We start from the raw sequence: 25935 nt of genomic DNA, 5'->3' as shown, positions 1-25935 counted from the left end.
CATCTATGGTGTTGCCAATACCAGATGGATGAGCCAGAAATAACTGCAGGAAGATGCCTGGGATCCTTTGCAAATATAGGACAAGTCATGGGTGGTAGTTTGCTGTCCAGTGAAAATCTGTTACTTTGGCTTGCACACATGGCATTGGATCACAGGCACAGACAACAATGTAGTGACAGCAATATTGGTGGCATATTGTGTTATATCAGACACACACCAATATCTGCCTTTTTAACTTGATTTGCAAAAAAAACAACAAATTTCACATCAGTGTAATACAGTATTTAAAGGACCACCAGGACTGAATCAAGGCTTCCATCACTGTTCCCCGCCATAGTGGAAGCAGGGGCATAACAATAGACCCTGCAAGGGATGCAGCCGCAGGGGGAGAAGCCAGAGGGGGCCCTGTGGAGGGAGAAGTTTATTTTCCCTGTCCTGAGAGACTGACAACTAAGAGCTCTCTGCACAATTGTTCTAATGACTGCATCTGCTCAGCTACTGATAAGGAATCAAAGTTTTGCAGACAAAGATTTGTAGACAGTCCCTATTCAGTGTTCAGCAGGGTCTCGTGTACAGCGCTGCTCTACCCCCAGCATCTCTCAAGGGAAGTGGGGTTGGTGGGGCAGTGGTTGGAGGAAGGGGCCCCAAACAAAGTTTTGCAGGGGGGCCCAATTATTTCTAGCTACGCCCCTGAGTGGTAGTGCTGACTGCATTCCTTCCCCATATATGTAAATAAATGTAAAGCTGCTTCAAATATCCATAAATATAAAAGCTTAAGTACAACTAATGTCTCAAACACAATTTCAAAGCTGGACTCTGGGCAATAATCCAAACACATTTCCAGAAATTGAAATGCTCCTACATCAACAGCCTAAGCATTCAAATGTTTAATTATCTTTTTGAAGTACCGCCAAATATATTTTAAATATAGGTCACATGATAGCTGGCTGCTGCAGCTTCCTGAAGAAACATGCTAAGATTTATAGGAGAGCCCTTGGAGAACCAATCCAGCATAGCACAGAGGGAGCACAGTGGCGAAGTGGATAGTACTCTCGCCTTGCAGCACTGAGTCCCCTGTTGGAATCCCTGCCGGGTCTCTGTCTGCATGGAGTTTGTATGTTCTCCCCATGTCTGTGTGGGTTTCTTCAAGGAACTCTGTTTTCCTCCCTGTCATGGAACAGCCGTGAGAAACGAGAACGCAATCGGTTTATTGCACCGATTGCCATTGACCTGCTAGACCAAGATTGGTTGTGTAGTCGTGCAAGCGATCAGAAATGATTAGCTATAAAATTCATATAGTCTTATTCGGTAAAATCTGGCCATCGTGCTGATATGAAATTCATCGCGATAGCCCATCCGGTTATTATGGTATGACCCTTCTCAAGAACTGGGTCCGCTGCACTAGCCATGTCTGATGTCATATTAATCTGTATTTTCCGACAAGTATGAATCGGTTATCCACCTAAATATGATTTGTATCGTTTGTGAGTTAAGGCATTTTATACGTTTAAACCTAAAATCTCTCAGAGGGAATGAACTGTCATTGGTGGGTAATTCAGAGGGGGCGGGCATTGCCACACCCCCAAACCATCTTCATCAAAAGCACATGGCCGGCAGGCGGACCTCAGTCCTCCAAATTCCATCTGTATGAGAGCTGTCTGCTGCTAGCCAGAGGACACATGGCTAGCGGCCATCTTGTTCGCTGAACTTTGAATTTTGCTCTGAAACAAAGAACTTTGCTGAAATTGAAACCAAGGTCTTGATGATTTTCCCACAAAAGGACATCTCTCCATGAACTCTAAGTATTCGTTTTTTTTCCCTCTCCTTTATTTTCATATTGTGTTAGCTCATGTCTCAATAATTGTTGATTTTAATCATTTTCTGTATATATTACTTATTTATATTGCTTTCAATAAACCGACGCTATCGTCAGTTGTTGTTCCAGCTACCCTATTATTCTGCATACACAGAAACTGAACTCAGGTCTCTGAGGAGTCGCTACTATTACTGATATCTAGACAGGATACAGCGTGTTTTAACCGTTTTATTTGCAGGTCGAGAAATAGCCAGTTAGTGAGTTCCTCTGTCTCAGAAAACAGAGGTGGTGGCAGTTATACCCTGAAATAGTGTGTAAAGTTGTATTTCCTTAACCCCACAGGCTCCCTTCTGGTCCGGCTGCTGCCCAAATTTCTGTCGGTTTCTGCGTAAAGATCGCGACCACAGCTTGCATGGTCTGTGTGCTGAAACTGATTGGAAGGCAATTTGCGGTCTGACCACTAGGGCTCCTGTGACACTCCCACATCCCAAAAACATACAGATAAGTTAATTGCCTTCTCCCTATATTGGCCCTAGACTACTATAGACATGTGACTAAGGTAGGGATTAGATTGTTAACTCCAATGAGGGACAATTAGTGACAAATATATACTAAAAAGTAACGTGCATCGGAAGATGTCGTCGCTATATAAAAACTAAATAATAATGATAGAGCTCCACATAAAGGGGACCTTTGCTCAGCATAGGAAGTTGTTGTTTATGGGCTTGTCACATTGCAGGACTTCAGAAGATCACTATAATTTAGGAAAAAATAAACTTTCAAGATTTTTAAATGGTTGGTCTACACTCCAACCTAAAACAAATTTCCAGCGGGTCCGCACACTCTTAAATACCAAATGCAGTTATATTCAGATGCGTGACACAACCATTCCAAAAACCAACGAATCGTTTTGGGGCCCCGAGGGGTCCCCTTTGTCAAGGTAACAGTACAGAATGGTACTTACCATTCTGTACTGTTACCTTGACAAAGGGGACCCCTCGGGGCCCCGAAACAATTCGTTGGTTTTTGGAACGGTTGTGTCACGCATCTGAATAAAACTGCATTTGGTATTTAACCACTTGCCGACCGCACGCTTATACCGTGCGTCGGCAAAGTGGCAGCTGCAGGACCAGCGACGCAGTATTGCGTCGCCAGCTGCAGGCTGATTAATCAGGAAGCAGCCGCTCGTGCGAGCGGCTGCTTCCTGTCAATTCACGGCGGGGGGCTTCGTGAATAGCCTGCGGGCCGCCGATGGCAGCTCGCAGGCTAAATGTAAACACAAGCGGAAATAATCCGCTTTGTTTACATTGTACGTAAGGCAGATCGGCCATCCCCGGCCAATCAGCGGCCGGGGATCGCCGCCATGTGACCAGAGACAGCCTGTCACTGGCTGCACAGGACGGATAGCATCCTGTGCAGCCCGGCTTACCAGGGGGGGCCAGGTAGGAGAGGGAGGGGGAGGATTTCGCCGCGGAGGGGGGCTTTGAGGGGCCCCCCCCGCAACACCCGGCAGGCAGGAGCGATCAGACCCCCCCAGCACATCATCCCCCTAGTGGGGAAAAAAGGGGGGCGATCTGGTCGCTCTGCCTGCACGCTGATCTGTGCTGGGGGCTGCAGAGCCCACCCAGCACAGATCAGCTAAAACAGCGCTGGTCCTTAAGGGGGGGTAAAGGGTGGGTCCTCAAGTGGTTAAGAATGTGCGGACCCGCTGGAAATTTGTTTTGGATTACAATATTGTTCAGCACCTCGACAGTGGTGTGCGATTCCATACTCTGTGCTCTACACTCTAACCTAGGCAACAGCCATGGATTCTGGGATTGCAATAAGATCAGTATTCTGGACCCTTAACAGGGGTGTGACTACAGGAGAACAGCCCCAGCAACCACTACTACTTTGCTCCCTTCGATAAAGGGGACCATCCTTCAGATCAGGTGTTTTTTTGGCCATACTTGTTATGGATATGAAGCTCATGATGGCCACACCTGTTTTATGACCCTTGCAAGGTGGGACCCCCAGGCTGTGAGGCTCACAAGGGGTAGGCAATGGAAAGGGTGTAAACACTGGGGGGGGGGGGGGAAGGGGGGGCAAAGTTTTGCTGGGGCCTCCATGATTTATAGTTACGCTTCTGTCCCTTAATCTCTCTTTTGTTACAGTCAGTTGTGGTTTCCAACATTCCTTATCTCTTGCATGCATGAATGTTTGTATGTAGCTTGGGAGTAGAATAAGGAGCAGACAAGAGAAGAGAATCTAGGGATGCAGACATTAAGCGCTACGTCAATGAAATCTAGTTGCTATGGGCAGGATATCCATTTTTGGTCCCACTTGTCCCATAGCCATAAGTAATCATCAGTATATGAGGTTTGGTTGAAATGATGCCCTTTCACAACAAAGCCCTACATCTGTGCTGACCATGTACTCCTCTGTACAGCAATGTAGCTGCAAACATATGCCAGTCGCTCGGGTGGCATCACACTGCCATCTGATTAGTAAACATACAGATAATTGCTGTGACCCAATTATCAAGGAAACAAGTGCTGTAATTACAAAAAGGACAATTAGTGGGAACCCTTTATTAAGGGTTTCATTTGCCACATTATTACAACATGGTTCATCCAGCACAGCCTGGGAACAAAGCGAACCCACAGTCAGCTCCTGTGCAGATTAAACACAGAATCATCCAGACCAGGGGCCAATTCCAATGCACAAAGTACAGAATACGAGAGTGGAAATGTGAAAGCAGCATTTAGTAAACATGGGCCATTACATTCAATGCACTGTATGGGTTATGGAGAAGCATCAGGTCATGTAGCATGATCACGAAGCCTCAGTAGTAACCTTTATCTACCACATTTGCAGTTCACAGAACAGCAAGCATGTGTGTAACCAACAGGTTGTAGAGCAGTGAGCCGAGATGACCCCATGCAGCAGCCAGAGAGCTGGACGCTGATCTGCTTTTATCCAAACAGCTATTCCAGGCACATACACAACAGGAAACAGCCTCTGCATGCTTTACATAAATGGATAAACCAATATCACTGCTACAGTTATGCTGGCAACATTTCTGTGCACCATCTTTCAACTGTCATTATGCCGCAACTGGAAGCTGCAGAAAGCAAGTTTGTTGATGTGGTTCTACAACAGTCTAATGCCCTAACGGTGTAAACATTTTCCTTCAGGACGCTATTGCTTTTTTCCCCTCCAAACTCTATTGATATGAATATATGGAGAAGGTCATATTTACCTATTACAAACATTACAAACAGATACATTTTCTTTGATGGACTCTACCCGTTTGTATTCAGTCTGTGGGCCCAGCAGATTTGAAAACCTACAATGCTTCTGATAGAGACCCTGATATACTGCTCCTTGGTTGCAGCTCACACACAAAGACTAAGCAGCAACGGTTAGGCCGCTTTCACACTGGTGCGGTGTTACCCTGTTTAGCCGCAAGGCAACGCACTGCAACGCTACTTCAATGCCGGTTTCCAGTGTGGAACTGGCCTTAAAGTATTTCAATAAATGAAAAAAAAAAAAAAACAATCTTTTGTGCAAAATATCAATCTACCTTATGAAGAAAAGTGGCGTCTCTTCCAATGCATGCTTTTGTTGCAAGAGACTTCTGCTGCAGCAAGCGCACTGTATACTTTCCTCCCAGATGATGCCATTAGTGAAACAGTTGGGTGGAGTGATGGCAGCTTTGGTTTTTAAGGTACATACACATATCCAATTTTGATTGGTCATTTACTGACTAATTTTACCACCTCCCTGTTGTATGAGTGCCAACAGACTTTGAATACTATGAACAGATGTTATAAGTTCTTATACTACATGGAAGTGGACAATCATCGGCCATTCAAAATTGGATGTGTATCAGGCTTAATTATTACAAAGCGTGTTTACAATCCTGGGCCCATTGGATCCGTATATAAGTGATTCCTACTGGATATGTTACGCATTAGAAAGTGCAGTATGTATTTTTCTGCATGAAGTGGTGTGCGCTTAGTATAATATTAAAACAAAATAAAATCTCATTTGGAGTCCGGGAGGACAGTGCCTGTGAGTCATTGGAGAAGAGGTTCTGGCTTGAGTGCTTATGAGACCTTATCATTTGGGTCTGTGTACAGCTGGTAAGCTGTTTTTTGGTTTCTTTGGTGGTGGGCAGGGCACAGGCTCTTGTAAAATTATGCATGGTGATGCACCAGAGAACCACTTAAGAGACTATCCTACCTGTACGCGGTGGATTTACCTTTGGACTTTATTCCTCCCAGAAGCCTTGTTGATTCATGTGCCTCAGAAATTCAGGCAAAGTGAGGGTTTTAACAAAAGACCCACCTTAAAGGCTGACCTTAGACCAGGCATGGGCAAACTTGGCCTTCCAGCTGTTGAGGAACTACAAGTCCTACAATGCATTGCAGGAGTCTGACAGCCACAGGCATGGCTCATAAAAGCAAATGCATTGTGGGATATGTAGTTCCTTACCAGCTGGAGGGCCAAGTTTGCCCATGCCTGGTCTAAGGCATGGGCAAACAGAATTTACCATACTAAACAAAACATAACCTAACATGAATTGCCATGACTAATACAGACTAATACAGACATCAGACTTTGTAATTAGTTTGTAGCCATTTTGGGATTAAAGGCATCTTCCATAATGACCTAGCTTTTTAGTCAAAAGCTGTTGTGTTCCACTACAGTCGAAGGACTATTTCACCCTCACCCACCAGTCCTGACAGCTGAGCCATGGGTTCACCAGACATACAGCCCTCCATAATGATCATGAGTGATCACTTCCGGAGACAAAACTATTTTCTGTAAGTAGCTTCATATCCTTTGTAGACTGGTATTGACCTAAAGTGTTTTTCTATGGCTCTTATCTGAGATACGGCCCCATCCCTAACTTAACCCTTTGAACACAGTTCTTCCACAAAAGCCTTGGGATACTAGAGAATAGGGGGGCTGAATTCTCCAATTGGGGTTAGCTGTACATATATAGTGGTTCCATGCACTATTCAACTCCATCCAAATCAACACAATCTTTATACAACATTACCTTTAATGGTGCATACCTCTAAATATATCTACCAAATTACAGGTACTTGGGAGTCAGTTTTATTTAGGAGCATCCTTCCTGCGGGATGGCATTTTCAACTAGGCCAAGATCTTCTGTCAAGGGCCTTTCATACCTCAAATAGCATGTGTAAAAAATCCCTCAGTCTGCAAATACCACCTTCATGTAACTGGGGGTCAGTGAGACCAGTCAAATGTCTCTGTTCATTGGAACACAACATGTCACAGATGCACCCAGAATTCTGTGCATGTCTGCATGGAGATTTTCAGTTTATTCAAGAAGCAGTGACCATTATGGATGCTAAAATCACAACTTCCTCCTGTTCTTTCTAACAGGGCCAGAAAACATCACTGTTATATAGACGTATAATCTACTCTATGATCATGGAAGCAGCCATAGTTCTACAAAGTCTCTGAATAGCTGCAGCCTCAGAAGTTGGAAGTCAATAATCTTATAATCTATGTGGCAGTGTAAATGTCCTAAACATACAATTATAAAGGAAATTTAACAACACTTATCAGGACTGAATATTTACACTAAAGAATATGAAGCTCAAGTTCTTTCCAGCTCCTCCATAGTTGTATAAAATATGAGTAGTCTTTAAATGACCAAGTTAAGCTATCATTACAGGAGGGCCTGGGAACAAGAGTTGGGCCTGCATTTAACCATTAAAGAATGGCAATTCTGCTGGAGGGCCATTACTGAGGTTGTTAAATTTAACATTCTTAAAGGAATACTGTAGTGGGTCAGGGGAAAATGAGTTGAACTTACCCAGGGCTTCAGACTTTAAAGTCTGAAATTCCAGAAGTGAACCGGAGGCAGGGCCGGAGCATCGGTAAGTGGCTGCGCAGTCACAGAACATCTGATGGGGACCATTGGAAGCCCTGGGTAAGTTCAACTCATTTTCCCCCACCCCCCTACAGTATTCCTTTAAGGGTACTCCTATCAAACGGATGTTCTGTTGGCGCTACACCTGATAGATTACACAAAGTCTACCCTACTGTTTCAGCCAATTGTTATAGGGGTTGTGGTAATGTTGGCTCTCTTGTCCATATATTTTATAAGTGTCCAGTTGCTACTGAGTCTTGTGCCAAATGGTGGGCCTAGTTTGAGGCTGTTTTTCATGTCCTGGTATCTCTGAATGCTTCTGGTTAGGCTCTGTTGAATTTCACCAATCACAAGGTCCCAAGAGCCTTTTGTACCAGATATCTCAGCTCACTGGACCATTGCATTTAAGTGAAAGGACACTGTGTTGGGTATTCAGTTAGTTAGGACAGGCTGGATCTAATTGTGCTTACAGACAATTGACAATTTGATTTGTTATTTGGGAGAAACGGATAACCTAAGGGGGGGGGGGGGTTGATTTTCCTTTATTATTGCCCATAGACTTTCATTACAGCATGCTCCATGTGTCAAGCCCGATGCATTCGGCAACCCACTGCAGCCCTTGCGTCGGATCGTCAGCTTCCACCGCACCACATTAAGTGTGCAAGGCTCCATTGACTTGCATTGTTTTTGCGGCCTCTTGCGGTAGAAAAGGGTTGTGTAAAAGGAACCTCAAATGTAGTGTTTTTAAAAATGCACTTTTTAGGAGTGCGACAAGGATACAAATGAAGGTCTGCTTTAATTGAAGATATTGTAGGAACACTCCGTGAGCTTCAACAAATCAAAAGCAACATTTAGGACCTCTCAATACTGCTTTTTAAAAATTTACACTGAGATCCCAGAATTGTACTCCTCACGTTCAGGAATTTTTTTTTTCTTCTGATAAATGAACCCTTTTGTTCCTAAAAATAAATTAAAAAAAGCTCCGGGCGTATTGGTGATATTTTCCCAATTTGATTTCACCCAGAGATTCCACTCCTATCTTTTCTTCCTTCTGAAAATGGCAGATCCAGCAAAGTCAAGTGACAGTTATTTAATGTTTATGAGCCCATCAGATGACAAAGTTTTAGTCACGAAGCAAATTTACACATACAAATCCACATAAACCAAACTGGGATAAAAAAAAAACCCCAAAAACAAAACACAGAAGTAAACAACTCTTTCAAACATAATTGTATTGTATTATACCATTTCCACATGGAGATTTTGCTCTCTACACCATATCAGCAGGCAGGCCTGAGCCCCAATTAATATTCTCCAGCCTTGTCGCTGGGGCCTGATACAACAGCTAGGATCAGTCTGCGGGGGACTCTGGAAGAGATGGGACTGAGGGGTGGGGGTTGAGAGCATAGGCCAAGCTATGTTAAACAGCTCCAAGCCTTGCCAATGAACTCTCTCAGAGGGTGTCGTCCATTGTGCTTCATTAGGAAACAAAATATAAGCTTTCCACTCCATTAGCAACGACTTTAAGAGCGAAAGCACATAAGTCTGAGACTCACCTCATCAACAATGCATTGCAATATCTGGAACGGCTGCGGAGAGAGAAAGACAAGTATTAACCTATATGCAATATCTCTACAGTAGAGTCATAAGAGGCACAAAAAACACCATTAATGCAATAAAAATAGCAAGATTAATCAACAGCAGAGAGCTCTTATAAAAACATTGATGCTGGAGCATTGCTATTATTTCTAATGGTACCTAATCTAATACAGGCAGTTAAATGTTTGTTTTTTCTTCAAAATGCAATTTGCAAAGTTTAAAACAAGGCAGTGGAGCATGCAGGAAGAATCAGCCATCAGGAAAAAGAGAAAAGTGAATTTTTCCAAACCCCCACCGCCCCCCCTCACAGTTTGCTCAGCTCGTACTCCCCCTGCTCGGACTCATAACACTTACCATTAAAGACCCATGGTTTTTCGGAATCTGGGGAGGAAAGTAGATAAAAAAATATGTATATTAAATAAAAAATACAATAAATAACGCACAAAGAAGAATAAAAGAACAGAAAACGGGAGAAGGGAAAATATATAAAAACGAAAAAGCGGAGGGGAAAAAGGCAATATGTAATTAGCATGTCATAATCAAAACATCTCACTAGGACACATTATGATCACTGGGAGAAAATGATTGTCTTGCTGGTGGCAATTTGTGGGCATGTGTTAACACAATTTACATAATGAAAATACACAAGTGTTAATAGCTCTTCTCTCATTTATGGGTGAAAGTCGGCAGAATGCTAATTTAGCACAAACACTTTTTAGTATCCTCCAGGTTATATTAGAAAGAGGGAGGGGAAAAAAAAACCATAATCCATTTCGGAGGCAGAGCCGTTTCCGCTCCGTGTATAAATAATGTTTTATGCGGCTCCATCGTGAGCGCAGAGCTTAATGTGGCAATCATCGCTAATGTGAGGAAACTGGCTCTTTTTAAATTAAAAAACGATTTATTTAAAATTGAAATTAAATCATCGTCAGAAATTAGAATTTCTGGCCGCCTGCCAGGGCTGGCCTGGCGTGTCACCCCTGCCTAATTTCTGGCTGGGAGACACAAACTTTAATTATATCTCTGTAATGGGACATGGATCTGGTGTGTGGATGTGTGTGGGGAGTGGAGGGCAAGAGGCTGCCAGAGGAAAAAGGCTTTTCTGCCGATGACAGATCAGAAATCTACTGAACTGAAGGGGGTGATTTGCCCTCAATAGCAGAGGTAGCGATTTTAACAAATGCATTCAGCGCTATTACTAATGGGGTGTTCTTCCACCCATGCTCTGAATGCCCTCATAGCAAGGTAAGATGAGGCAGGTGCAGCACAAGGTCTCATGGAAGGGTCCCATTTGTGGAACACATAAGCCACTCCCAGCACACATGGAGGCATGACTCATTCAGCTCAGAGCTTCCTTCAGAAAGGGGGCGCCACAGACTTCTGGTACTCTACATCAGGCACGGTATACGACCTGAGGAAGCGGGTTACCGCAAAATGCATTGTCATTAGTTCCAATAAGGTTTACGTTCTTCAGGTAGGATCGTATTTTATATATTATATCTGATATAAGCTGACAAAGTTTTTTAAAACATATCTACTTAATTGATTAGAATACCTACTGTGTCACAAGTACTCCGGGCGCCTCCTACCATCTCTTACTTCCTTCAGAACCGGCATTTTGGATACCCTCAAAGAGTGCTGAAAATGCTGGTGGAGCACCACATTTAACCACTTAACCACCCAGTGCTAACTTTCTCCGTCCCTCTGTGCACCGCTTCACCCCCAGGGACGGAGAAAGGCACACTTGTTTGTTTACTGACTGGGAGTGGGCGGGGACCTCGCGCGCACACTCCAGTCAGCCCGCACAGCAGGTGACTAATTGGACTTTAGGAACAAGCGTTCCTAAATCCAATTAGACTCGCCGATTGCGAATAGAATAAAGACGGCTTCTGTTTGAAGCAGTCTTCATTCATAACAAAGTAACGTAAACAAACGTGCAGCGCGCGATCGCGCGCCCCAGCGACCCGTGCTCGCGCACACAAACACGGGCTCTGCAGTTAAATCATTGGTTATGGGGACCCCAATAACCAATCACATTACAGTAATAAGGTAATGGAAGCAGCACTGAAAGGTAAACATCGCGCTGGTGTTTCAGGGGTAAAACCCCTCAGTTGTGAAGTGGTTAAACACCCGTGTGAACATAGCCTTGCAGGAATTATTCTAAATACTCAACTGCACCTCCCAACCTCCAATGAATAGATAGAATTACAAACACCAATACCCTTGTATGCTGTAAAGACTGCATGTCATTTTCTTGGCCTCCCACCCCCCCCCCCCTGCACTTTTCTTGGGATGAGCACACACCTCCTGATGGGGTGCCTCTAGAAGCCTACTGCAGCAGTGGAATCAGCCATTTGGCACAGTACTTAGATTTGGTACACATGAGTTTATTCATGGAAACCTTTTGGGCAACCGATCATTCCTACTGATGTCACAATCAGTCAGGAACCACTAAATAGCACAAATGTACGTTTCTTCTGACTTATCTTTTGTCCAGTGAAAAATATCAATGCTATATAAATGCATAATAACAACAGAAGAATATACCAGAGAGTAAATAGAGAAGAGACTCAGCATGGATTGGCGAAAGATAGGTGCTTCCTGTTCCTACTTAATGCCCATCCTCCCCTTTCTATAGGAGAGAATGTGCTTGCTTAGCAGAAAGCCAAACAGCATGTATGTAAAGCAACTGTTAGCGGTTTCACTTGAAACAATCATGAAAGATCATGTCAGGTAGCAGTAATCTTTCAAGAAAGGAAGGAGGTGTGTGATCATAGGAAAAAACTAGTTTCCTTTCAGCCCCTCTCTGACTACGTCATCTGTGGGGGGTGATAATGGAATAGGGGGAGGAGTCTGGATGGCTTTTTGTTAAAGTAGATTTAAGCTCAGAACTTCCCCTCTTCTCTTAAAAGATTAGGCACAGTATGATAGCAATTCGGGGGAAAACATTTTTCCGTTACAATTTAAAGAAATCCTAAAAAAAACCCTGAAGATTTACTGGATTAACTTTCAGGGAGCACAGAAATGGTTAAAGTATCTGTCTTTTCCTGTACAGGCAGAGCTGGGTAACACCTTCTGATAAATTCCGACAGAAAATTACTTTCTGGTGTAGCTAAATGAACAAAAACAGCCAAGTGCAGTCGATTTCTACAGCATTTATATGTGGAATGAAAACTTTTCATTATGTGCTATGCAAGAGTTCAGGTCGACATTAAGTAAAATTGCACTGTTGTCTCAGCAAGAAAAAAAGCTACAGGATGTAGAAAGCTGAGAACATTCAAAATACTAACCGTAAAGAGTATTGACGTGCAACATTGCTAATTGATGGAAACTTACTATCATATGCGTTATAAAATAGGAGTTGGACTAGGACTTTAAACTGTAGGGGCGGTAAGTGCTAACTGAAAAGGAAGCTTAAAAATCACTGAATGTTTGTTCTGAAACTGAAGTTATTCACATTTCAAATGACTAAATATAGCACGGTAGTATCTTGATTAAGGGACCTGAACTATCTTTGTGTTGTCAGGAAGGGTTCCTTCCCTGACCAACAAAACGAAGCACTATTTTGTTTTGCATTAATTTGGAGTTGTGAGAGGCTGAACTATACAGATGTGTCTTATCGCAAACTATGAAAATGGCAAGTTATAAACATTAAAGAGACTCTGTAACAATTTTTCAGCCTTAGTTCTTCTATCCTATAAGTTCCTATGCCTGTTCTAATCTGCTCTGGCTTACTGCAGTCTTTCCTAACTGCACTGTCTCTGTAATAAATCAATGTATCTTTCCTCTGTCCTGTTTGTCGGGCTAAAGCTTGATTGTGTGGAATGTGCAGGGCTGCTTGTGATTGGTAGAAGCGATACACACCCTCTGCAGGCCCCCTGCATACTCTGAATGACTCATACACTATGCTTAGCTGAGCCTATTAGAAGCTGGTTAGTTTGTTTGTAAACACTGCCTAAAACTGTTAATTACAAGCCAGGATTGCAGCAGAGAGTGACAGAAACAGCACAGAGGGGCACAGGAGAAAATAATGAATAGAATGGTATGCTTTTTATTGTAAGAATATTAGAGTACAGATTCTCTTTAATGCGGTCACGACTAGTCTCTGCTGACTGAGCGGTGTTGCTGTTTAGGTACTATGGAGAGCTTGACCCACATGCTTTGAACAGGCGTGTGGGCAACATAAATGTATGCTTCCTACTCTGTGGCATTTCTCAATCTAGGAACTGGCTCACAAACATGGGCAAAGTTAAAGAGGTACTGTAGTGAAAAGAGGAAAAAAATAAATGAATAAATACATTGCAAAGTGAAACGTTAATAAAAAAAAAAAGAAGAGAGATCAAGAAATTGATATTCACCATGTAATTTGTTTATATGGTTTGATCCACGTTCAACCTTCACGTACCGTAATCATCTTTAGTACTGGCAGACAAGAAAAAAAAACTAGACAGCACCCACTGCCATTATCTATAATCACACCCAACAATGCAATAGGCTAAAAAGTTTAGTTTTTTTCCCCACAGTGCAACAAGGTTCCCACAGTGTGATGTCAGGACTTAGGTGCCGACATCACACTGTGGGAGGAGTTTCACCACAATACCAGCCATACAGAGCCCCCGATCTATTTGAGAAAAGTTAAAAGGGGAAAAGGGGTATCGGCTACTGATTGGGATGAAGTTCAGTCCTTGGTTAGAGTTCATCTTTAATCCAGGACTAACAACCAAGTCAACCTTACAGTTAAACAGCCAAGCAATTAAGGACTAGCGAGGGTATATTGTTGTAGGAACTACTTTTACTTTATTTATTGCTATCCTTTAAATTCATCTTGTACACGGCATACAAATTTCTCTAGTCCCATGTCACGGTCTTTTTTCATGTTTTGATCATTCTTCTTCCCACTGCGTTCTCTTATCCATCAGATAATCTTCCATTCTCCCCCCTGACACAATGCACGCCTGCATTTTATTCAAATAATTCTTAAAAACAGCTTAAAAAGCCGTTTGGAATAACAGAGAGCGTCTCCATCAATCAGTGCGGGGGAGGGGGAGGATTTCCGCTGGTAAGTGTATAAACAGCAGATCAGCTCTTCAGAAGCAGTCATAAAAAACTCCATTAACTTCTGACAAAGAATGCAAATTAATCACAACATGGGGCTGGGTTGGAATTAGTGTGTGTTCTGATCACAGGCTATGCCTGGAGAGACCTCCCAGAGACCCCTGCCAGGCCTGAAAGAGCACCCTTGAGGATCCATGAATAAGACAACCCATATACTACCACGTCTCTGACACCCATACACAGCCCTGCAATGAAGGGCCAGTCATATCTTCAGGAGGTAACCTTGATGGTCTTATGACAAAAGGTAAAGACCAGCATATCTCAGGTTATAAAAAAACACCTTCCACACTTTCATGAGACTATTTTGAAAATACAGAGAACACTTCTAGACAGCACTAGCAGGAGTTCTGTAATAGCCAGTAAATTGTTTGAAGATCTGGAAACTTGGGAAGACGAAAGTCCCTTTGAACGTACTCAACTCCAGTCACAAAACTGGAACAGAGTATACATTAAAATGCCCAGTACCAATAGCTTGATTATCTGAAAATGTTTTCATTAGAAGAGGAGTTCTTGCACACACTATACTAAGGTTTCACCCTTTAGGGCCCATTCACACTTGCAAAATGCTAGCGCTAATCGCTAGCGTTTGGCGGTTTGCTCGGGCGATTTGTCCATGATTTAACGTCGAAAAATCACAGGACACTTCTGCAATTTCAAAGCGATCATGGTTAAAGCTTTATTAGCACTGTACCGCGATCGCTCCAGAATCGCCTCAAAACTGCTGCAGGTAATGCGTTTGCGATTGGCACTAATCGCAAAACGCAAGTGATCGGCGCCAATCGTGGCAGGGAGAACTAGGGTAGAATAGCACTAGTGTTTTTAAAAAACGCTAGCGCTTCGGCAATTAATGGGAATTGCCCGCTAATCGCCTAGTGTGAAAGGGCCCTTACTGTTGGTCTTGAACACAGGAGGCCAGAGGTAAAGCTCTTGATTTATTAGTCTCTGTGTCTCCTTATCAATATAAACATTAGGAGGACCTGGTGCTCGGAGGCTGGAGGATACAATGTCCCTGAAAACCAGCCGCTGTATTGAATGTGTAAAAGCAGTACTTGCAAACAGTGTGGGTATAAGGAAAATACCTCTCGCTGTAAGGCCCCGTTCACACTTGCGTTTTGGCAAATAAACGGACCGGATCCTGATCGGATCCTGACCTGATCCTGATCAGAACCGTACGGTTCCGATCCGGATCTGGTCCGTTTGTATCAGGCATGCATCAGGCTGCCATCCGGATCCGTGGGCAAAAAATAGCGAAATTTGAAAAAAAAAATGTTGGGGTCAGCAGAAGGTGCACCTGGTGCACGTGTAGAATCAAGTTCCTCCGCTGTAGGCCTCACCTCCACCTCCGACATTCTGCCAAACAGCTCCAACACGTCTGTCACTGCTGCTCCACTCCAGACATGCTTGGCCCATGTGTCCCCATCCGAAATGGCCGCTTGCATACGCATAGGAAGTGGGGTAGAACGTCAGGTTTTTGTAGGCAGTGTGTTCTGTGCCTTCCGTTCCCCATTGCTTTCTGTGTTCCTGATGGTGCTGTCAGGCTCAGGTCCGGCTCCGGTCCGGGTGCGTGGGCCGGAGATCCGGACCCAAAAAATAGCGCATGTTGGAAAAGAGTCTGGAATCCGGATCCGATCCGGCTCCGGTACGTACGGAACGGACGCGTGTGAACGTCCGCATAGACTTTACATTGCTATGCGGAACGTACGTTCCGTTTGTACAGTATGCGGTCCGGATCAGATCCGGAAAATCCGGATAGCGAACGCTAATGTGAACCGGGCCTTACATGAAGTCCTCCGTGGCATAAGTTCCGTGCTGTGTGCACAAACACCGCTCGCGTTGGTGTAATGGATCTTACTGAGGATGCGGAGTCTCTCCACCGGAAGTGATGTCACACAATCTGCGCTCTGCGTTGCAAAGGATATGCAGGATGCTGTCAGCTCAATTCCTGTATATGGAAGCACAGAGGGGACACACCACAGTGCAGAATGCGCCTAGTGTTGGACAGACCCCACAACGATTGTAAATGCTTGTTTATTAACATATCAAAGATTAAAATCCCGATCCAGATTTCATCCAGCAGCCTTCACCCCCTGATGAAGGCTGCGGGCCGAAATCCGGATCAGGATTTTAATCTTTGATATGTTAATAAACAAGCATTTGTCAGTAAGTACAATCGTTGTGGGGTCTGTCCAACACTAGGCGTAGTCTGCACTATGGTGTGTCCCCTCTGTGCTTCCATATACAGGAATTGAGCCGACAGCATCTCCTTTGCAACGCAGAGCACATATTGTGTGACATCACTTCTGGTGGAGAGACTCCGCGTCCTCAGTAAGATCCATTACACCAACGCGAGCGGTGTTTGTGCACACAGCACGGAACTTATGCCCACGGAGGACTTCATGTAACAGCAGGAGGTATTTTCTTTATACCCACGCTGTTTGCAGGTACTGCTTTTACACATTCAATACAGCGGCTGGTTTTCAGGGACATTGTATCCTCCAGCCTCCGAGCACCAGGTCCTCCTAGTGTTTACAGTGATGTGAAAAACTATTTGCCCCCTTCCTGATTTCTTATTCTTTTGTATGTTTGTCACACTTAAATGTTTCTGCTCATCAAAAACCGTTAATTATTAGTCAAAGATAACATAATTGAACACAAAATGCAGTTTTAAATGATGGTTTTTATGATTTAGTGAGAAAAAAAACTCAAAACCTACATGGCCCTGTGTGAAAAAGGAATTGCCCCCTGAACCTTATAACTGGTTGGGCCACCCATAGCAGCAATAACTGCAATCAAGCATTTGCGATAACTTGCAATGAGTCTTTTACAGCGCTCTGGAGGAATTTTGGCCCACTCATCTTTGCAGAATTGTTGTAATTCAGCTTTATTTGAGGGTTTTCTAGCTTGAACCGCCTTTTTTAAGGTCATGCTACAACATCTCAATAGTATTCAGGTCAGGACTTTGACTAGGCCACTCCAAAGTCTTTATTTTGTTTTCCTTCAGCCATTCAGAGGTGGATTTGCTGGTGTGTTTTGGGTCATTGTCCTGCTGCAGCACCCAAGATCGCTTCAGCTTGAGTTGACGAATAGATGGCCGGACATTCTCCTTCAGGAATTTTTGGTAGACCGTAGAATTCATGGTTCCATCTATCACAGCAAGCCTTCCAGGTCCTGAAGCAGCAAAACAACCCCAGACCAGCACACTACCACCACCATATTTTACTGTTGGTATGATGTTCTTTTGCTGAAATGCTGTGTTACTTCTACGCCAGATGTAACGGACACGCACCTTCCAAAAAGTTCAACTTTTGTCTCGTCGGTCCACAAGGTATTTTCCCAAAAGTCTTGGCAATCATTGAGATGTTTTTTAGCAAAATTGAGACGAGCCTTAATGTTCTTTTTGCTTAAAAGTGGTTTGCGCCTTGGATATCTGCCATGCAGGCTGTTTTTGCCCAGTCTCTTTCTTATGGTGGAGTCGTGAACACTGACCTTATTTGAGGCAAGTGAGGCCTGCAGTTCTTTAGATGTTGTCCTAGGGTCTTTTGTGGCCTCTCGGATGAGTTTTCTCTTCGCTCTTGGGGTAATTTTGGTTGGCCGGCCACTCCTGGGAAGGTTCATCACTGTTCCAGGTTTTTGAGATTTGTGGATAATGGCTCTCACTGTGGTTCGCTGGAGTCCCAAAGCTTTAGAAATGGCTTTATAACCTTTACCGGACTGATAGATCTCAATTACTTTTGTTCTCATTTGTTCCTGAATTTCTTTGGATCTTGGCATGATGTCTAGCTTTTGAGGTACTTTTGGTCTACTTCTCTGTGTCAGATAGCTCCTATTTAAGTGATTTCTTGATTGAAACAGGTGCGGCAGTAATCAGGCCTGGGGGTGACTACAGAAATTGAACTCAGGTGTGATAAACCGCAGTTAAGTTATTTTTTAACAAGGGGGGGGGGGGGGGCAATTCCTTTTTCACACAGGGCCATGTAGATTTGGAGTTTTTTTTCTCACTAAATAATAAAAGCCATCATTTAAAACTGCATTTTGTGTTCAATTATGTTATCTTTGACTAATAGTTAACGGTTTTTGATGAGCAGAAACATTTAAGTGTGACAAACATGCAAAAGAATAAGAAATCAGGAAGGGGCAAATAGTTTTTCACATCACTGTATATTGACTCTGAACTGTTAGGGTTTGAGGACTGACCCTGAGATTTCTGACTTAGGCTTCTTTTTTCACCATTGTGCCCACTGCTTTCTTTTATATCTGTGTCTCCTTATAACGTCCTTTCCAAGAGCTATCTGTAGCAGTCAGAGGAGGTGGAGCTCTTGCAAAGGAAGTTACTACATTCAAGGATATGGAACTTCAGTGAGGACACTCCCCAACAACCACTTTACAGAGATCACATAGCCAATATTTGGTGGAAGAAATTTATATTTTAACTTTATATTTTTTAAAAATTATATACTAGTCATCTTATGGGGGAAAAGGTAAAAAAAATACTCGGTGTTCCCCAAGGTACCATCCTGGGACCTTTACTATTCTCACTCTACACTGCCTCAATTGGAAAAATCATCTCCTTCATGGGCTTAAACTACCATCTCTATGCCGATGAATACCAGCTATACCTCCACACCCCAGATCTCTCCTCCTCCACCATGGACAAGGTCTCCACCTGCCTCTTATCCATTTCCTCCTGAATGGCCGCCAGGTTCCCAAAGCTTAATTTGGACAAGACTGAGCTTCTGATATTCCCACCCCACACAGCTGCACCCCTCCCAGATATGCATATACAATCCGCCCAACCTCCCAAGCCTGCTGCCTAGGTGTTACCCTGGACTCTGCACTTTGCTTTGCAACCCACATCCAAAGATATTGCCTAATCCTCAACATCTCCAGCATCTGCTCCTACTTGTCCCTGACACCACCAAACTCCTCATCCATGCCCTAGTCATCTCCCACCTAGACTGTTGCAATTCTGTTTTGTCTGGCCTCCCCTTTAACTGTACTGCCCCTTCAATCGGTAATGAATGCGGCAGCCAGTGTTGCCAACCGCCCGTAAATTTACGGGCAGCCCGTAAACTTTGATACAAAATGAGCTGCCTGTGAATTCCGTAAGGAATTCAGCAGCATCCGTAAGGGCGGGCAGTCGGCCGCCCGCCCTGTTGCAGGAGGACAGCAGCGCAGTGAAGGAACAGCTGTGGGCAGCGGTGGAGAAGGGGGGCAATCTCCCCCCCACTTCCCCCACCTTAGTGCTCTCCCTCCCTCGCTGACTGTCCCCTCCTGATCTAAGTGCTGAGTGGCGTTTGGCAGCGGGTGGGACTTACCTTCCGTCTCGCTCCTGCGCCGGAAGTTCTGCTGCTCTGGTCTGGACCAGACCAGAGTAGCGGCAAATCATCCCGCGGCGACGACGAGTCGCAGGTAAGTTCCGCTCGCTGCCGCCTGCCAGCCACTCAGCACTTAGATCAGGAGGGGACAGTCAGCGAGGGAGGGAGAGCACTAAGGTGAGAGAAGGGGGGGGGGATTGCCCCCCTTCTCCACCACTGATGCCACAGCTCTCCCTCCACTGCGCTGCTGTCCTCCTGCTGGGGGGGTCACCTGGCTACCTATTGTGGGCACATATACCTCTGGCTACATATACTGGGCACATATAACCCTGACTACATATACTGGGACATATACCTCTGGCTACATATACTGGGCACATATAACCCTGACTACATATACTGGGACATATACCCTGCCTACATATACTGGGCACATATACCCTGCCTACATATACTGGGGACATATAACCCTGGCTACATATACCCCCTGGCTACCTATTGTGGGCACATATACCTCTGGCTACATATACTGGGCACATATAACCCTGACTACATATACTGGGACAGCAGTGGCTGGATGGTGTACTGGTTAAGGGCTCTACCTCTGACATGGGAGACCTGGGTTCGAATCTCGGCTCTGCCTGTTCAGTAAGCCAGTAATTCAGTAAGGAGTTCATTGGGCAAGACTCCCTAACACTGCTACTGCCTACTGAGTGCGCTCTAGTGGCTGCCTCGCAAGCGCTTTGAGTCCGACAGGAGAAAGGCGCTATACAAATACTGCCATTATTATTATTATTATATACCTGTGGCTACATATACTGGGCACATATACCCTGCCTACATATACTGTTCACATATAGCCCTGGCTACATATACTGGGCACATATATCTGTGGCTACATATACTAGGCACATATAATCTGCCTACATATACTGGGCACATATACCCCTGGCCAGTGATGCTCAAATTCGGCTTCGGGAGATATCCGGATTTTTGCTATCCGGATATCTCCCAGTAATGCTGTGCGGGCTGGGCGGGGGGGTCAAGCTTACCTCTCTGACGTCTTCTTCGGTCGTCCCTCGGCGCCTCCCACGATGCGCTCCATGCGCGTCACGTGATTACAAACACTTCCTCCTTCAACCCGGAAGGAGGAAGTGTTTGTAATCAGGTGACCGCCGCTTGGAGCGCATCGTGGGAGGCGCCGAGGGACGACCGAAGAAGACGTCAGAGAGGTAAGCTTGACCCCCCCCCCCCCGCCCAGCCCGCACAGCATTACTGGGAGATATCCGGATAGCAAAAATCCGGATATCTCCCGAAGCCGAATTTGAGCATCACTGCCCCTGGCTACATATACTGGGCACATATACCCCTGGCTACATATACTGGGCACATATACCCTGCCTTCATATACTGGGCACATATACCCTGCCTACATATACTGGGCACATATAATCTGCCTACATATACTGGGCACATATACCCCTGGCTACATATACTGGGCACATATAACCCTGACTACATATACTGGGACATATACCTGTGGCTACATATACTGGGCACATATACCCCTGGCTACATATACTGGGCACATATACCCCTGCTTAAATATACTGGGGACATATACCTCTGGCTACATATACTGCGCACATATATCCCTGGCTACATATACTGAGGATGCTGGTTGTTTGCCATTATGTGCATTTACTGGTGAAAAGCTGTCTCCCTTGAACATATTGCCCCCTACCCATTTGACTGCCCCCTCATATGTGCCAGTCTAGAACCGGCCCTGTACCCCTGCCTACATATACTTGGTACATACACCCCTGGCTACCTGTTCTGGGGACATCTATACCCCTGGCCACCTATTCTGGGGACACCTATAGACCTGGGGCTACCTATTTTTGGGGAACCACTGCTGTCAGATTAAATGTATTTTGGGGAACTGCTGCCAGATTATGTGTATGTTGGGGGAATCGCTGCCGCCAGATTACATCTATTTTTTGGGAACCACTGCCATATTGTCTGTATATTGGAAGAACCTCTGCCAGATTACGTGGATTTTTGGTGAAATGCTGTAAGATTACATGTATTTTGGGGGAAGGGGGGGGGGGCAGGGAAACACTATGGCAGAGCTCAAACTTCCCTGGCAGACCTTTTACAGCAATACTAAAATCATGTATATTAGGCCCCACCCATGACCATGCCCACATTCTGTTGCGTGACCACGCCCATTTTTCGGCGCCCCGCAGTGCGCGTGGCGCAGGAGATTTTGTCAGTAAAAAAAAAAAATCTTTTCTCAGTAAATTTTTAGGTATTTGTCAGTAAAAAATAACATGAAAGGTTGACAACACTGGCGGCAGCCAGACTGATAAACTGTTCTCATCGCAGCGCCTCTACTACTTCCCTCTGAAAAGCTCTCCACTGGCTCTCCATCAGCTTCAGGATCAATTGCAAAATTATTTGCTTGGCCTACAAATCTGTGCACAGGACCTGCCCAACTTTCATCTCCGATCTTGTCCACAGGCACATACCGGCCCGCGTCCTCCGTCCAGCGCCTGTTCGCACCCCGCAAATCTCACTCACATGCATCTCACTTACATGCAAGACTTCACTAGGGCTGCCCCCACACTCTGGAATTTGCTCCCACCAGCCTTTAGACTTTCCCCCACCTTTAATACCTTCAAATGAACCCTCAAGACTCACCTTTACAACTCACGTACCCCCTACATCAGCACCATAATTCGTTCTACTCTCAAAAGGCCCACCTATTGTCTCTACCCCCCCCCCCCCTTTAGATTGTAAACCTCTGGCAAGCCCCTCCCCCCTAGTGTTTCCAGCTTGATTATGCAATTTTACTGTCCATCACCCCTGTTGTGGACTAGAACAGTCTATTTTGACCAAAGACACTGAATTACTGTTATTAAATCATTTACATGATCTTGTTTTGTGTGAACTCCTTGTTATGTCCTACTTTGTATGTTAACCCATTTATCTATTGTGCAGCGCTGCGTAATATGTTGTGGCTTTATAAATAAAACAAAATAATAATATTAATAATAATAACAACACCCACCCTATGTCTGGTATAGCCACAGTCGAGACACTGTGGAATATTTCCTCATAAAAATATAAGAAAAGTGAACGTAGGATGTAAGCCAAAACATTTTTGTTTTAAGCTACTGAGTGAGGGGAGATAGGTAAAAAAAAAAAAAAAAAAAAAAAAAAACTATGTCAAGTTTTTAGTGCCACTTATAGCCCTGGTAGGGAGATTTCCCTTCTCGTCCCACAGCAGAGATATGACAGAAAGTGAGAGAGAATCTCCCTTATGAATGAGGAAGTCACAAGCCTGAGAATGGTCACAAGAACTAGCAGCACCTGTTTGCTCAGTACACAGGCTAGATTAAAGTCAGCTGAAGCGGTCCAAAAACGACCACCTCAGCTGATAATCTGGTGTGTGTGTACAGTGTCCCCCGACATTCAGCCAGCAATACGACAGGTGGTTAAACCCAGCCAAGCAATGGCATATTGCTTTGAACTCACTCCTGCCCCGCACGCCGCGTGACCTCACACCTGCGCCGCTCCATGCCCTTATTGAAAGAGAGCACATAGTCAGCCTACAGGCTGACAACGAGTCTGTAGAGCCTCGGCCCAGCAATGTCACGCGAGGCTGTACAGTCGTGGTTCCCGATCCCAGTCAGGCGACATCAGTCAAGTGTGTGTACGGGCCTTTATGTTACATAAGGTGGCAGTTAACTCATTACATTGATAAGCTGATAAAACTACCTGTAGATTTAACCTTGATTGTAGAAAGTGTTACTGACTTTCAGTACTGTTGTACCAGTGGACAAAAGCACACAGTGCAGAAAGTCAGCAGCCCCCTCACCACATTTAAATCAATCAATCACTATGAATACAGGTAAATCTAGTACAATTAGAATACCGTGCAAAAGTCAATTTATTTCAGTAATTCAACTTAAAAGGTGAAACTAATACATGAAATAAGAACCCTTTGCAGGTGTTTTGAATTAATTAGCTGATTAGAGTCTGACACTTTGAGCTCAGAATACTGAACATTTTCTCAATATTCTAATGGTCTGAGATTTTGATTTTGTGGTTCTCATAAGCTGTAAGCCATAATCATCAAAATGATAACAAATAAAGGCTTGAATTATCTTGCTTTGCATGTAATTAGACTATTTCAAACATTATCTTCACCTTTTAAAGAGACACTGAAGGGAGAATAATTCTCGCTTCAGAGCTCATAGTTAGCAGGGGCACGTGTGCCCCTGCTAAAACGCCGCTATCCCGCGGCTAAACGGGGGTCCCTTCACCCCCAACCCCCCCCCCCCCGCAAAATCAATGACCAAATTGGTCGTAAATTTTGCTCTTCCTGGAGGCAGGGCTAACGGCTGCAGCTCTGCCTCTCAGTGCATCGCCGCCTCTCCCCCGCCCCTCTCAGTGAAGGAAGACTGAGAGGGGCGGGGGAGAGGCGGAGGTACGCGTCTGATAGACGCGCGGGAGGCAGGGCTGCGGCGGTTAGCCCTGCCCCAATGCGGAAGAGATTCCGCGATGTACGGAGGGGATTTGGGGGTGAAGGGACCCCTGTTAAGCCGCGGGATAGCAGCGTTTTAGCAGGGGCACACATGCCCCTGCTAACTATGAAGTCTGAAGCGAGATTTATTCTCGCTTCAGACTCTCTTTAAGTACAATTACTGAAATACATTTCGCACAATATTCTAATTTTTCGAGTTTCACCTGTTTTACTGATCTTAAACAACAAAGCCAGGGAAAAGTAGATCTGATGGAGTCATTTTAATTGCGTTACTTTATCTCTAGAGGAGATCACTATTTTATTATAAGCGTCACTCAATTCTTCCCAGTTTTCAGATGTCAAGGAACACCCCTCAATCTGCCATCCACCATACATAACTTGAGATTACCTTTCCTGTTTACAAGACAGCAAAAAGTTTTAATATCTAGATATCAATTTGTATATGTCCTTATTTAACAAGAATAATTCAAGAGCAGAGGGGAATACATTGACACTAGACAAACCCAGTTGTGACTGAATTGCATGTCTTAATAATAGATACTAAGAAAATAATAGAACAAAGTCCTGGGGGATACAAAACTCCCACTGCAATCATATAAAAACCTTAAAGAGGAACTCCAGTGAAAATAATGTAGTAAAAAAAAGTGCTTCATTTTTTACCATAATTATGTATAAATGATTTAGTCAGTGTTTGCTGATTGTAAAATCTTTACTCTCCCCGATTTACATTCTGACATTTATTACATGGTGACATTTTTACTGTGGGCAGGTTATGTAGCTGCTCCTAGCTGTTTTGGCTGTTAGAGACAGCTGTAAACAGCTAATTCCTGTCTGTGAACCTTGTTACATTGTGGAAGTTTGCCCAGAGTACTCAGAGCTTCTTGTGGGAGGGGTTTCAGCACAATATCAGTCATATAGCGCCCCCTGATGGTCTGTTTGTGAAAATCATTATATTTCTCATGTAAAAGGGGGTATCAGCTACTGATTGGGATAAAGTTCAATTCTAGGTTGGAGTTTCTCTTTAAACTGACCATCTAGAAATAACCACTCAACAGGCATTCCATCCAAGCCTGTAGCTTTCCCCTTTTTGAAATACAGCAAGGCTCGCTCAATCTCCTCTTTAGATATGAGGGCCTCTAGGAAGTCAGCCACCCCAGAATCTAGGACAGGTAGATCTAAAGCACTAAGAAACTTATCAATTGGTTCATTAACATCACCCAATTTAGATGAATATAGGTCAGCATATAAATCGTGGTAAGCATCAGCAATTTGCATACACAGGGTACACACCTCCCCAAAATATTAATAACCCCAGGCATGGTAGAGGAATGAAAATTGGCCCTCAGGGGATGAGCAAGAACCTTACTGCACCTACTGCTCAATTCAAACTGCCGCTGAGTAGGATGTAAATCCAACCTCTTAGCCCTATCTAATGCTGGGTACACACGTTGCGATTTCCCACTCGATCTGCAGGATCGATTATTTCCAACATGTTCGATTTTGCATACAGCTGTATCGATCGAAACCCGATCAAACATGTCGGAAATAATCGATCGATCTTGATCGATCCCGCGGATCGAGCGGGAAATCACAACGTGTGTACCCAGCATAATAGTTTAAGCTCTAGCTTTCTCCTAGCTAC

At 44.3% G+C, this 25935-nt stretch overlaps 1 protein-coding gene across 2 annotated transcripts in view; it reads right to left on the bottom strand.

Annotated features, from left to right (window-relative positions):
- MAP2K5 (mitogen-activated protein kinase kinase 5) overlaps positions 1-25935 on the bottom strand; it is a 221107-nt gene that overhangs the window by 10999 nt on the left and 184173 nt on the right. For both annotated transcript variants that reach the window (XM_068275037.1, XM_068275038.1), the window contains exons 18-19: positions 9666-9692; positions 9269-9301 (exon numbers count right to left, since the gene is read on the bottom strand). In XM_068275037.1, coding sequence (XP_068131138.1) covers positions 9269-9301; positions 9666-9692 — 60 coding nt within the window. The remainder of the gene's footprint in view (positions 1-9268; positions 9302-9665; positions 9693-25935) is intronic.

The sequence above is a fragment of the Hyperolius riggenbachi genome, chromosome 3, assembly GCF_040937935.1.
Source record: "Hyperolius riggenbachi isolate aHypRig1 chromosome 3, aHypRig1.pri, whole genome shotgun sequence".
Taxonomy (NCBI): domain Eukaryota; kingdom Metazoa; phylum Chordata; class Amphibia; order Anura; family Hyperoliidae; genus Hyperolius; species Hyperolius riggenbachi.
This window is presented reverse-complemented; position numbering and strand designations above follow the sequence as displayed.